The following is a 13,870-nucleotide window of genomic DNA, read 5'->3' as shown; positions in this document are numbered from 1 at the left end:
AAAATTATAACTTCGTTGTTTTTCAAACTATTTTTATCTACTCTGAGATATAAGCTTATTTTATTAGTTCAGAATTTTGGTATAAATTTTATGAAAATCGGACAACTATATCATATAGCTGCCATATAAACCGATCGGTAGGTGTAGGGAAAATGTAAAACTGGGAATGTAAACTGTAACTGTCAAACTCTCAACATAATAAGTATAGGTAGAATGCAATGAAATAATATCTGCAAGGGTATACAAACTTCGGCGTGCCGAAGTTAGCTTCCTTTCTTGTTTATTATTCCAGAATTTTGGTATAAATTTCATAAAATCGGACAACTATATCTTATAGCTGCCATAGAAGCGATAAGTAAATGTATATGTTTACGCCAGGAGGCCCCTGTTCCCCCTCTGCCCACCGAGCGTCTGAGCGTCCAAAAGCTCAAGCGCTCCCAGCGTAGCAACGCTCGCCCGCTCTCGCCCTCTTGATCTCCCGCGCTCGCTCTCCCGCAGCGCTAAGCGCTTTCGCACTCTCGAGCGCGGGCCTCGGGCTTCGTTGCCGAACACTCGGATCGGCCGCTGCCGCTCTCTCGCTCTCGCTTAGCGGAGTAAGCGGGCCGTTTGCTTAAGCTTAGAGTTAGTACCATGTATGCAGCGAAATAAAGCTGATCGACTACGCTGAGATTACCCACGACGCCCCCGCTGTTTTTTTTTCTTCTCCACCGTACGCTTGCGCCGTGGGAAATTTCCATCAACTTCCATCCGCTACACCTCCACTTATCCAGAAGGAAGCGCCGCCCCCAACATTTTGGTCCTTCGAGCCGGATTTGGATTCCGGATTATTTTCAACTCCGCCCCACCAGCAGTCATCGGCGTTTTTTTCCAAAGATAAGTACGAGCATTCCGTCTCCCCCCTCTCTGCCGATCTTCAGCAGTGGTCCGAACATTGAATTTCGTTCACTCTGCTGCAAGATTTTCCGTGTCGACTCCAAGTCCGAGTTTTCCTGACACAACGGCAGTTGAGAAATTTCCATTCCTCCATTCTCGTCGTTTCGTGGAAATTTTCTATCCGCCTCCGCTTTGTGTGTGTCGCCATATTCCTGGCTTTTTTCGATTCTCCGTTCCTCCGTTGCTCCGGTGTACATACACACATACTCGCGCGCCAAATATCGGCAGCTCCGCGAAAATCAAAAGGCAAAGTGAAATTGTGTGGTGAAGAAAAAAAAGGCATAATTAATATTAGGCAGCCGGAAAGTAATTGTTTCGGGAGTTCCCTGTTCGCCGAACAGTTCGCCGCTGCCGCGATATTTTTTTTTGTGTGCAATTTTTTTTCTCCACATAATTTGTGCTATTCCGCCAATCCAAATACAGTCCACTTCTCGAAGCTCCACTGTGAAACACAAGCCTTACACATACACATATATTTCCATATGCATGCATGCCCATACAATATATTTTCCGCCTCCTACACAGGAACGACCAATAAATAAACATTTCAAAATTCAAATAAAATAAATTAAAATAAAATATAAAATATATTAAAATATATATATAAACCGCGACAAAACAACAAACGTTTAGGACAAAATGGCAAATCAATTCACGGGTGCGATTACGACTGTGTTTTTTTTCCGCCTTTTCCAAATTAACCTGTGTTTTTTATTGGGGTTGTTTTTGCCGGCGGCAGAACCCAGTGCCCGTGTTCTTCCAAACAAAAGCCAAGGTTTTAATTCCACCTTTCCGGCTCCGTAATAATTTTCCGAATTATTAATTAGTTATTTGCGGCCAATAATTTTTCGAATTCTTAGTGGAGTTTTTGCGGCCAATAATTTTCCGAATTATTAACTAATTATTTGCGGCCAATAATTTTTTTTTCGAATTATTGGTGGAATAATTCATTTATTGCGGGAAGAAACCAAACATTCGTGGGTCGCTGTTTAGTCCTGTTCTGAGCCGACCAAAGCCGGATACAACTTTCTCATCCGAGACACCTAAATACAGAATTTTTGTTCCTCGACATTCCGGTCGACGTTCGTTGTTTTATTTATTTCTGGTCCAAGTCGGCGCCCGACGCCCTTACTCGAGTGATTTCCGCCTTCCCGAGTTTTCGTCAATTCTTTTCTCGGTGGTGCCCGAGGCTCTCAGAACCTGAGCCCGGCATTTAATTCGTGAATTCACCCGCAGCATCCACTGGCAGTGTGACCGTAAGCGAGCACATTGTCCTCCTCTCCGAGTGCGGAGAATTTTCTGGGATATTTTGTACTGCATAAGTTATACAATTCCGCGGCTTCTGGCAGTTCCTATTGCGCCCCTTTGCCAAAGTGACCCCAAGTCCCATTCCAAAACTTGTTTTCCGTCACGTTTTCGAACCATTGAGTTCGGGACTTTTCCGTTTCCTGCGGCGACCAACTGATTCGCGACCTTTCGACGTCAAGGATGCCCACGGGAGACGAGGAACAGACTCCCCTGATTCCGGCAATTACTCTGGAGGGGTCCCAGTCCGTATCTCCTCGGCCTGATCAAGTAAAGCCAAAGGCGACCACTGCCACTCCAAGGGCAAAAGGTCAAGAGGCACTCGACACTGCCCCCAGTACCTCATCCAGATCCACTCGGTCGGTAGCCAAGATGGCTCAATCCGCACTCGATATCGCCCTCCGCAAGTTCATTTCCACAACGGACCGTGTGAGCCATTTCGAGGCTGACATCAACACTCCGAGCGCCCCTGAGACCGATCGATTTTCCCCCGCCATGTGCAAGGTTCATCGGGATCAGATTCGGGCCCTGTGGGATAAGGTGGAGCAGAGCTATGAAAACTGCTCCGACCTACTTTCCGTGTCCGCTGACAGCGCTGCCACCTCAGATGTGCTTGAATCCAAGTACAGTTACTGCTATTCAGTTTATTCGAGGTGTGTGGTCCTGTTACAAGAAATAATCGAAAAGGCCGCCGCCCAGTCCACTCCGGCTTCCGCCCCTATGCCCACACCCCCGTCCATGGGTTGTCGATTGCCACCAGTGGACACAGAAATTTTCGCTGGCGATTATCTGCGGTGGCCCACCTTCAGAGACCTTTTCACCGCGATATATATTCACAACTCGCGCCTCACACCGGTGGAAAAGTTGTTCCACTTGTTATCCAAAACAAGTGGCGATGCGCACGCCATCGTATCCAAAGCCCCTCTGACAAATGATGGCTTCATCTCCGCGTGGCAAAGCCTCACCGACCGCTTCGAGAATCGGCGGTTACTTGTCAACAGCCAGTTGAAAATCCTTTTCAACATTCAGGCTGTCCCCCAAGAGTCCGGAGCAGCTCTAAAAGAACTGCAAAGCACCGTCCAAAGTTGTCTGACAGCCTTAGAGATGTCCTCCATTCAAATCGAGGCGTGGGATTGTCTCTTAGTGTATATGGTTTCCTTAAAGCTTCCCAAAATCACACTTTCGATGTGGGAGCAATCCATACACAACAAGGCTGAAATTCAGGGCAAATTCCGCCAAGACCGACGGCTGCGAGCGCCCCAGTGCGCAGGCTGAATTCCTACGAGGCCAGAGTGGCTCCGGCCCCAAGAGGGTGCGATCTCTGTTCGAGGGGGAGCCATCCGATTTGCGTGTGCCCACGGTTCCTCGAGATGGACGTAAATAGTCGCTCCGACTATATCAGAAGAAAGCAGTTTTGCCTGAATTGCTTTGCAAGAGGGCACCAGCAGCGGGATTGCACTAGTGCCCATAGCTGCTTTACGTGCCGCAGTCGTCATCACACCCTTCTGCACCGCGATAATCCCTCCGCGACCGCACCAAGTCCGACGGCGCCACCCAGGCCTCGATCGGCGCCTACTCCACAGGGCACGAGCGCCGCTCAAGATCACACTGATGTGCAAGTGTGCTTCGCTTCCGGCTCAAGAGCCGTTCTACTGGGCACAGCCCTCATTAACATTTGCCATTTAGGCCGCGATTTCCAAACGCGAGCCTTAATCGACTCTGGTTCCGAGGCAACCTTCATCACGGAGAGGTTGTTCCGTCAAATTAGCCCACCATTTACGCCAGTTCAGACCAGAGTGTCTGGGCTCAACGAGACAGTTGCCGCCCAATCCACCAAGCTCTGCACTCTCGCCATCCGAGCGCCTTCCAGACCCGGGCTGCAGCTGGAAACTGCAGCTTATGTTCTTCCGCAGTTAGCCGGGAAGCTCCCCTCGTATCCGATTCCACGAGACCTACTGAAGGAACTTCCTGACGTCCCGCTGGCTGATCCAACGTTCTCCGAGAGCTCCGAAATCGACGTCCTGATTGGAGCTGACATTCTTCCGTCCGTGCTTCTAGGCGGCTCCAAGAATAACATTTTCGGCTCTCTCCTGGCGCAAGAGACGATTTTCGGATGGGTGCTCTCAGGCCCAGTGTCTTCAGAGGCCACGAGCGGCGTCTGTGTTCTCGACACGAATTTCCGTCCAGTCAAACCGCTCGGTGGACAAATTCCGTCCCATTCGCAGTGCCGCTGTCTTGGAAAGCAGGCGTACCCAAAGCGCGCAGTCCTACCGTTGCCGAATCTGCAACGGGTTCCACCCGCTCAGGAAATGCCAACAGTTCCTGAAGCTCAGCGCTCATAAGAGGCTCCGTGCGGTTCTCGACAACCGCTATTGTTCAAACTGCTTGGCCCACGAACATTCTGAGGGAACCTGCCGCAGTGATGACCAATGCAAGACGTGCAATCAGCACCACCACACACTCCTGCATAAGCATGACCATCCAGGGCATGCACCCCGTTCGCAGCAGCGGGCACCTTCATATGTCAAATTCGCACACCAACGACCATAGCGAAGGTCGTCCCTTTCCCGATGGAAGCGCCCGTCTGCCCGCAATAACCAGTCGCCTGTCACTCCGATGTTATATGTAACTGTGGTGTTGTAGCTCTATTCCGTGTTCCAAATCGCAAGGGTTCTATTATTAATTCCGATTTTTATCTCCGTCCTATTCCGCCAGTAATAGCCAACCGCATGTCTCCACATCCACGCAGCGCCATAGCGCTGGAGCGCAGATGTACTCGAGGTTCCAGTTCCTACCGATGCCGAGTCTGCAACAAGATCCATCCGCTCAAGATCCGTCGCCGATTTCTCCGACCAGCGAGGTGATTGCTGCACCTATCCGAACAGCCAATGGATCCGCGCCAGTCGCGTCAGGAGGCGCGACGGTCCCGGAGCGCCGGTGCCCGGCCTCGGAAGTCTACTGCTGCTCCTCGGACCTTGTCTCCACGGCAATCTTCAGCCGCTCCTCGGCCCTCGTCCGGCACTCCGCGGCGTTCTGCAGCCGCTCCTCTACCATCGTCCAATCACATACGAGGGCTTCATTTCCATACACCGCGATCGCTCTGGAAGGCAGACGTACCCGAGGTACTTAATCCTACCGTAGCCGAGTCTGCCAACGTTCATCCGCTACGGAAAGTTCAACGTCTTCTAGCGCACAGTGATGCGTCCTGTTCGCGGCACTCGACGCCTCCGCCTTGTTCAGCAAGCTCCTTACGACAAGTTTTCGCCTCTCCATGGCAATCATCCGCCTCTCCTTGGCACTCATCCGTCCTTCATCGCTACTCGTCGCTCCAGCATCAACGATCTACGCAGCGCTCTGACGCCCCTCCATACCATCGTCCTGTACGGGTTTATTGCAACCCGAGTGATTGCAAGGGGGGGAGAATGTTTACGCCAGGAGGCCCCTGTTCCCCCTCTGCCCACCGAGCGTCTGAGCGTCCAAAAGCTCAAGCGCTCCCAGCGTAGCAACGCTCGCCCGCTCTCGCACTCTTGATCTCCCGCGCTCGCTCTCCCGCAGCGCTAAGCGCTTTCGCACTCTCGAGCGCGGGCCTCGGGCTTCGTTGCCGAACACTCGGATCGGCCGCTGCCGCTCTCTCGCTCTCGCTTAGCGGTGTAAGCGGGCCGTTTGCTTAAGCTTAGAGTTAGTACCATGTATGCAGCGAAATAAAGCTGATCGACTACGCTGAGATTACCCACGACGCCCCCGCTGTTTTTTTTCTTCTCCACCGTACGCTTGCGCCGTGGGAAATTTCCATCAACTTCCATCCGCTACACCTCCACTTATCCAGAAGGAAGCGCCGCCCCCAACAGTATAAAATATGTAAAGCTGGGAATGTAAAACTGTAACTGTCAAACTGTAAACATAATCAGGCCTGCTCCGGTAATCGTAAAATTTTTTCGATTTCGTTTTGGGCGAAAACGAACCGTTTTCGTTTTTAGCTGCTCCGGTTTTCGGCAAATTTCTGCTATCGGATGTTTCGTTTTCTCATCGTTTCTCACTGCTCAAGCAGCTAACTTGTGTTGTTGGTAATAAGCAAACAACGTAAAGTACTGCCTATTATATTTACAATTGCCCTTTATCTAAGCCAGAAAAAGGCAAAAAATGGTAGAGTTAAGCAAATCCAGGCACCTAAGATGCTGCCACACTTTTCACAGTTCTAATTCCGGTGGTCTCCAAAAATTATTTGGTTAATCTGGACCATTTAAGTAATCACATTAAATAGTATTATTTATAAACAACCATTTTGGCGGTCCTTTAAAGTTATTAATGTATTCATTTATATTTTATAAGTATTTTTAACTGGATGTTTCGTTCCATCAACAATATAGCAACCTTGGCGATAACTTTTTGCGGTGAACTTATCGACCTATCGCCAAAACGAGAAAACTGGTTAAACACGGCAAAAATTTTGTTGTCAAATCTGACGTAGGGTCAGAAATAAATTTTTTTTAAAATAACTACCTGCCAGAATGATCTTGTGGTGGTGTGGTATAAACATCAATAGACCACTGAGTAAACTATTTTTTTCCTTTTGTAAATAAGATCTGATTTCATATAAAAAAAGCCATTTACTTTTCATTCCGGCCAGAAAAAGGTGCCCGTTTTTCAAATCAAAAAAAATCTTTCGTTTTCGATTACCGGAGCACCAATTTCTCGTTTTCAAAAACGAAAACGAAAAAATCTTGCCGTTTTCGATTACCGAAGCAGGCCTGAATAAGTATAGGTAAAATGTAATGAAACTCTGTTTTTTGAGTGTTTTCAGCATTTAAATCTATATTATAAACATCAAAACCATTCTGCAAGGGTATACAAACTTCGGCGTGCCGAAGTTAGCTTCCTTTCTTGTTTTAACTGAAAACAGCTGTTCCAGTACAAAGTGCTAATAATATTGGCTAACGATCGCAATACTTTGACGATATTTTCAGTAATTCAGTCAATCAGAATACCCTGAATATTTTTTCTCAAAACCTTCCAATCGTTCCTATGGTTTCGATTTATACATATAGTAGTGATATTATGACTATAAATGACTCCTGCAATGCGTTGCAATTTCTGACTAAAATAAGAATGCCCTGCAAGGGTATAAAAATATCTAAGAAAAAAATTGATAAAAATAAAAGCCATAAAATAATGCTAGCTAGTAGCCACAAAAATGGCTAGATAGTAAACTCAAAATGACAGTTCACATCAACTTCTGTGTTTCTCTCGCAATGCAATGCGCATGCTCTGCGCTTGTTGGAATTCTTGGAATTCGGAATTATACAATACAAAATAAGCTATTTTCATTCTTGCTGTATAAAATAATCAAAAAAGAATACTTTCCGAGGTATTCATTTAAATGTTTTCAAATGTTTCCGTTATCTTTATCTTGAGTGAAATTTCCGCGTTAATAAATTGTATTTAACGAATGTGGAAGTCAGAATCAAGTATGTTTAATAATTACATTGTAAAAACTGAAGCTTCAGTATAACTCGAGTTCGGAAATTTTAATAAATAACACAAAGATTAAAAAATTACAAAATTGCAGACCTTTATAAAACTTGAGGCCTAAAAGTATGCTAATAAGTGGACTGTTTTAGAGCTATTTTTCGATATACATATGTATATATGCATATGTACACATACATATGTATATACAAAGGCACATATGGGATGCACGCATATAGAACATACATACTTATAAAAATGTTTTGTTCAGATAAGTGTGTATTGCATAAAATTTACAAAACTAAAAATAAATAATTGTTTAGCAAATTATCAAAATGTTTATTATAGATTAATAAGGTTAAATTTTGAAAAAAGAAAGAAAAAAAATTAGACAAATTAAAAATACACATGTATTTTTGTTCATATGCATAGATGAACATATATAAATTGTATACATATATAAATACTCCAGGTAAAATAATTAAATGTACCGTGCAGTTCCTGTCGTCAGTAATTCATCAACCTACATGTCGTTGTTATTGATGAACCATCGATGACAGTTCATACAAATTACTAATGAAATTGTCATCAGTTGTTTCTTGCATTGTTTTCACACGATAATTAATAATTATTATTATCTGAAGTTTACGCCGCAGTGAAGAACACATTTTCGACCCTCTAACGTACATATGTATGTACATATATCCCTGATTAGCATCAACAGCCGAGTCGATCTAGCCATGTCCGTCTGTCCACTTGTCCGTTTCTACGCAAACTAGTCCCTCAGTTTTGAAGCTATCTGAATGAAACTTAGCATATAGTCTTTTGACTAATCTTACTGCTGTAAGAACGCGGAACGCGCCGGATCGAACGACTATATCATATAGCTGTAGTAAACTATAAGTTCGTTGTTCTTCAACGCATTTTCATCTTCCTTGAAATATGATAGTATTTTGTTATTTCAAATTATTTATTTATTTATTTATTATTAAGAAATGGCAATCATCTCACATTATAAAACTATATCCTTACCTCTGACCGGATAAGGAGTGCTTTTTAATGATATTCTCACATCCGGTGGCCAGAGCCAAGGATAGGCTTCTTAGGATATTGTTTTTATTAAAGTCTAAGGACATTTCGTGAAACATAAAACGTGAAAAGGATCATGTGCCTCAAAATTTGTTTTACAAAAATCCAAAGCTGGCTGAAAGTAACTTGATGGCTTTGAAGGAACTGAGAAACGTATTTGACTCTGAAGCTGACTGGATAAAATATGTCATTTGATTAGTTTATGAAGGAACATCACGCCGTGGCAGGTTCGACGATCCTTAAGAGAGGGCAGGTCCAAAAGATGTAGTCCGGCATAAGAAGGGAGGCGGCGAAATGGGTCCCAGTCTAAACCCCGAAGAACGAACAAATGAAATTATTTCTGTACCGATTAAATAAGGTCTTGATACTATTTATATTGAGGGGACCATAAACACGAACAATATTCGAGAATAGGCCGAACCAGAGATATATAAAGAAGTTTTGTAGTGTATTGATCATCAAATTCCTTAGACCATCTTTTCACAAATGCAAAAACCCCCTAGCTTTACATGCAATTATACCGATGAGATCGGTGAAGCTCTAGTTATGGGTAAATAGAACTCAAAGATCCGTTATAGAATGGATACGTTCTAGAACGTATGTCCCTGTCCCTATGGAACAGTTGGCATGGAAACAACTTCTGCGGTAAAACGACATGTATTTACATTTAGAGTTGTTAAGAAGCAACAAATTAAGAGTGTACCAGGACAACATGTTGTTCAAATCAGCTGGTAAAAGCTTAGGAGAGTCAGGATTCGCAGGAGGTAAACATACTTTAAAATTATCAGCGTACATCATGACGTAAGAGTCGAGAATAACTTGGGGCAGATCATTTATAAAAATGCCAAATAGAAGAGGACTGAGGTGGCTCCCTTGAGGAACACCAGAAGTCTAGATTTGAGAATGAACCCTTGAATGCAACTCTTGGAGTACGGTTCGACAAATAAGTGACAACGTGACCGCAAAAACCAAAAGACAAAATTTCATCAGCAGTAACTGATGATTCACCGAATCGAAGGCTTTGCTGAAATCTGTAAAGATAACATCGGTTTAGGTGTTATTTTTAAACGCGATTCTAATGACAGCAACAAACTCAAGGAGATTTGTAGACGTTGATTTGCGATTTATAAAGCCATGCTGTAAGGGGGACATAATTAAGCTACATTGGTGCTGAAGCTGAGTAGTAATTAAAAATTCGAATAATTTGGGAATCGCACTAAGTTTTGCTATACCTCTATAGTGTTCAATATAAGATTTACTGCCCTTTTTATGAAGCGGAATGATAAAAGATTCTTTTCAAACTTCGAGGAAAAACGAATGCTGAAAAAACGAATAACTGAAAAAGTCTAACAGTGGTCTACATAATGAGCTGAGCACAATTTCTCAGAACACAGCTAGGTCCAAGATCTGGACCAGAGGAGGAAAGTTTGATTGTTCTGAGACTATGAAGAACAACATCTTCGCTGATTACAGGCATAAAAATGCACTTGGAGTGCGGTTTCCACAGAATAATTTCGGTATTAAATTTAGATGTTGAGAAAAATGTAAAGGTTAGGTTAGGCTAGGTTTATCCAGACGACCCTCATGGGGCCACGCATAGGCCAATATGGCAATTAGCTATCCGGGGAAACTCCTGGATGGACCTAGAGACTATTTATGCGGGTTTTGAGATCCGTGAAGATCAAGGTGTTGTTCGCAAAGGCAAGGAGTTCGCCTGGCTTTCTCCTGGAGGCATCTTCTAGCTATGCTAGAACCGGAGAGCCTAGGTATTTCATCCTTGCCTTCGTTAGGACCGGACATTTGTAAATGAGATGCTCCAAGGTTTCGGTTGCCGCGGATTCATCACATTTCCGACATTTGGCGTTGTCGGTAATACCCAGATTGACTGCATGTGCAGCAGACAGGCAGTGACCTGTTAGAAATCCCACTAACATTCTGCAGTCCTTCCGCGGAAGATGCAGCACGTAGTGAGTGAGTTTCTCGTAGTGCTCTTTGCACATGATTTTTGATATTCTGCAGGTTGCGGAATTACTCCTCCACCTGCTTTATGCGCTTGGGTCAGCCCAAGTCTCTAGCTCGCTTTGGAGCGTTCTTAGGGATACAGGAACGCTTTCTGATCTTTTATGCGCCAGTCCGATGCCTTCCTTTGCAAGTTCGTCCGCGGTCTCGTTACCGTCTATGCCTTGGTGTCTGGGAACCCGGTAGATCCTCACTGACTTAGTCGTGCTCAGGCTATCTAGTCACTCCGTGCTTGCCAGTACAGTTTTAAAACTGATCGATCCGATAGGATTGCACATTGGCCCTCTTCTTGGGTGATGGGGTCGCAACCTGCAGAACCTTCCTTCAAACATTCCCTTATGGTGTATTTTTCGGAGGAACCACCCACGTGCGTTTTATGCCTGCCGTGAGGCACGTCCTGCCATGGCTAATGGTTCATATCTTTCGGCTTTTTGGGCAGAAGGAATTGAACCGTAGCCATTGCTAGAGACTGTACGGACGGAGCAACCCGTATCGGGGCTAATACAGTGCCCAGCCTGCGCCCTTGAGGAGGGTTCAGAAGGAGGATTTTTGCCAGCCTGTAAATATAATTAGTATAATTTTTTTTTTTTTTTTTTTAGGCTTTGCTTTTATTTATTGAATCTTCTCATTTATGAGACTAACAATAAGTGTATCAAATCTTACAATACTACCTAACTAGCAGTCATGAGACTGGTACAGAGAAAATGGCCCTGACTAATTATGGCTGGGTTGGATGGTCGTTACGTAGTAGGCGGCTTCTTCTGGAAACTCGTATCAAGTCCCTTGCTAAAGGATTTGGATGGGTGGAGAGTTTTTCCTTGTAGGACGCTTTTTGTTTTTCTATTTCGTTCTTAACTGCAGGAATGCCGAGATCCCTGTGGATGTGTTCGTTGCGAATATACCATGGTGCCCCAGTGATAGTTCTCAGGATTTTTGATTGGGCACGCTGTATGATGTCTAGATTGGTACTGCACGCGTTCCCCCAGAGCTGGGAGCCATATTGGCTTCAGTGTAGAGTTGTAGAGTCAGTGGAGGCTGCTGGCTTTTAGTTTTAGATGAAGTTTCTTGCATTCAATATGTCTTCGCCATGTTAGGCGTCTGTCCAGGTGGACGCCCAGGTACGTTACCACGTTGACTTCGAGGATCAGTGTGCTGTTCAGGTAGAGCGGGGGGCATGTTTGTCTGTTGAGAGTGAACGTTATGTGCTTACACTTTTGTTCATTTATTTTGATACGCCAGTCAGATAGCCACTTCTCGACTACCTTGAGGTGGTTGGCGAGCTGGGCTGTTGCACGGACTGGGCATCTGGAACGGCTGAGGATCGCAGTGTCATCAGCGAAAGTGGATAATGTTAGCTGGTCGCTTGTGGGGATATCCGCTGTGTATAGAACAAATAGGGTAGGCCCGAGTGCGCTTCCTTGTTGGACTCCAGCTTCGATTGAATCGGTGCCGGATGTTGTTGCGTTGCACCTCACTGCGAAGACTCTGTTGTAGAGATACGACTCAAGTAATTTGTGTGTGTATACCGGCAAAGGTGTTTTTATTTTGTGCATAAGGCCGTTGAGCCAGACGCGGTCGAATGCTTGAGAAACGTCGAGAAATATCGCGCTGCAATATTCTCGATGCTCGAAGGCTGTGCGAATTTCTGATGTTATTCTGTTAACTTGCTCGATAGTTCCATGTTTTTCTCTGAAGCCAAATTGATGAGCTGGGATGATGTTGTGAGCTCCCAGATAAGGAATTATGCGCTTTAGTAGGCATTTTTCAAATAACTTGGACAAGCATGATAGTAGACTTATTGGTCGGTAAGATGACGGCATCGTGTGGTCTTTTCCGGGCTTCGGTATCATTATAATTATAGATTTTTTCCATTTTGTTGGGTAATGGCCGAGACTTATGATCCCATTGAAGATTTTACAGATGACCTCAATAGCACAATTCGGAAGTTCAATTATCATTTTTTTAGGTATTAGGTCATCGCCGGGAGCCTTTTTCGGCTTCAGTTCCCTGATGACCTTCGTTATTTCGTTCGGACGAAATGATGCTGGAGTAGATTCCGTTTCAGTGTGGATTTGCGGTAGTTCAAATGGATTTGCAGCAGGGTTGGGCTGGAAAACGCCCTGGAGATGTGAGGCAAAAGTTTCGGCTCTGTCTTTGTCGCTGCGGGCCCAGCAACCAGATGACTTTCTTATCGGGGTTAAGGGGTCAGCCGGTGAGCTTAAATTTGGGTGAGCTCTCCATAAGGAATGCTTTGTGCTGGTTGGCGAGAGTTTTTCAATATATCTTAATTGTGCTTTTTCGGCATTTTGCTTCAGGGCCCGGCTTAGTTTGCGTGTGGCTTCATTTAGACGTTGCTTTGAGCATGGCGATCTATTGGTTTGCCACGCCCGTCGCAGACGCCTCTTTTCTTGGATAAGCTGTTCAATTTGCTGGTTCGTTTTGAATTTGATTTTTTGCACATCCGTCTGTTGTGGTGTTGAGTTTCTGGCTGCAGTCACAAGTACCTTTTCCAGTGCGGAGGTGGAGGAGTCGATGTCGGTTTCAGTATTGAGCTGGGGGGCTAGCTCAATGTGGGAACTCACATACTTTTTGTATTTCATCCAATTGGTTCTGTGCGACGTCAGCCTATCGGGGCGATCCGTAGTTTCTGGGCTTTGAAGGAGGTTTATCAACAGCGGCGAGTGATCTGAAGAAAGGTCTGGAAGGGCCTTGGCGTTTATTAAATTGCGTGGGATGTTTTTTGTCACCGCGAAGTCAATTAGATCGGGTATCTTTCTGGGGTCTGCTGGCCAATATGTGAAGCTACCAGGGGAAACGTAGTCCAGCTTATTTCTCACATTGATGAGAGCGTTATACAGTTGTCTTCCCTTGGGGGTCACGAGGCGGGATCCCCAATGCGTATGCTTGGCGTTGTAATTAGTATAATTAAATGTAATGAAACTGGATAGTACTTTGTTTTTTTTCAGTTTTTATACTTATATTTATAATTCTATCAGGTAATTGTACCTTGCAGGGTATTATAATTTTAGTCAGAAGTTTGCCACGCAGTGAAGGAGAC

The 13,870-nt window shown here is 44.9% G+C and overlaps 2 protein-coding genes across 3 annotated transcripts in view; both read left to right on the top strand.

Moving 5' to 3' along the window:
* The first annotated feature begins 2,421 nt into the window (after window positions 1-2,421).
* Window positions 2,422-4,580, top strand: LOC138929044 (uncharacterized). Its single transcript, XM_070287643.1, has 3 exons — window positions 2,422-3,365; window positions 3,463-3,614; window positions 3,676-4,580. Exons 1-3 carry the CDS (start codon window positions 2,422-2,424, stop codon window positions 4,578-4,580), a joined length of 2,001 nt encoding a protein of 666 aa, XP_070143744.1.
* A 2,922-nt stretch (window positions 4,581-7,502) lies between these two features.
* Window positions 7,503-13,870, top strand: part of unc-13 — a 77,016-nt gene continuing 70,648 nt past the window's right edge. Inside the window, exon 1 of one of the 2 annotated variants that reach the window (XM_041776607.2) lies at window positions 7,503-7,703. The gene's annotated coding sequence lies outside the window, so the exon portion shown is untranslated. The remainder of the gene's footprint in view (window positions 7,704-13,870) is intronic. The other variant, XM_041776608.2, reaches the window with a different exon arrangement.

This window comes from Drosophila kikkawai, chromosome 4, assembly GCF_030179895.1.
Source record: "Drosophila kikkawai strain 14028-0561.14 chromosome 4, DkikHiC1v2, whole genome shotgun sequence".
Lineage (NCBI taxonomy): Eukaryota > Metazoa > Arthropoda > Insecta > Diptera > Drosophilidae > Drosophila > Drosophila kikkawai.
This window is presented reverse-complemented; position numbering and strand designations above follow the sequence as displayed.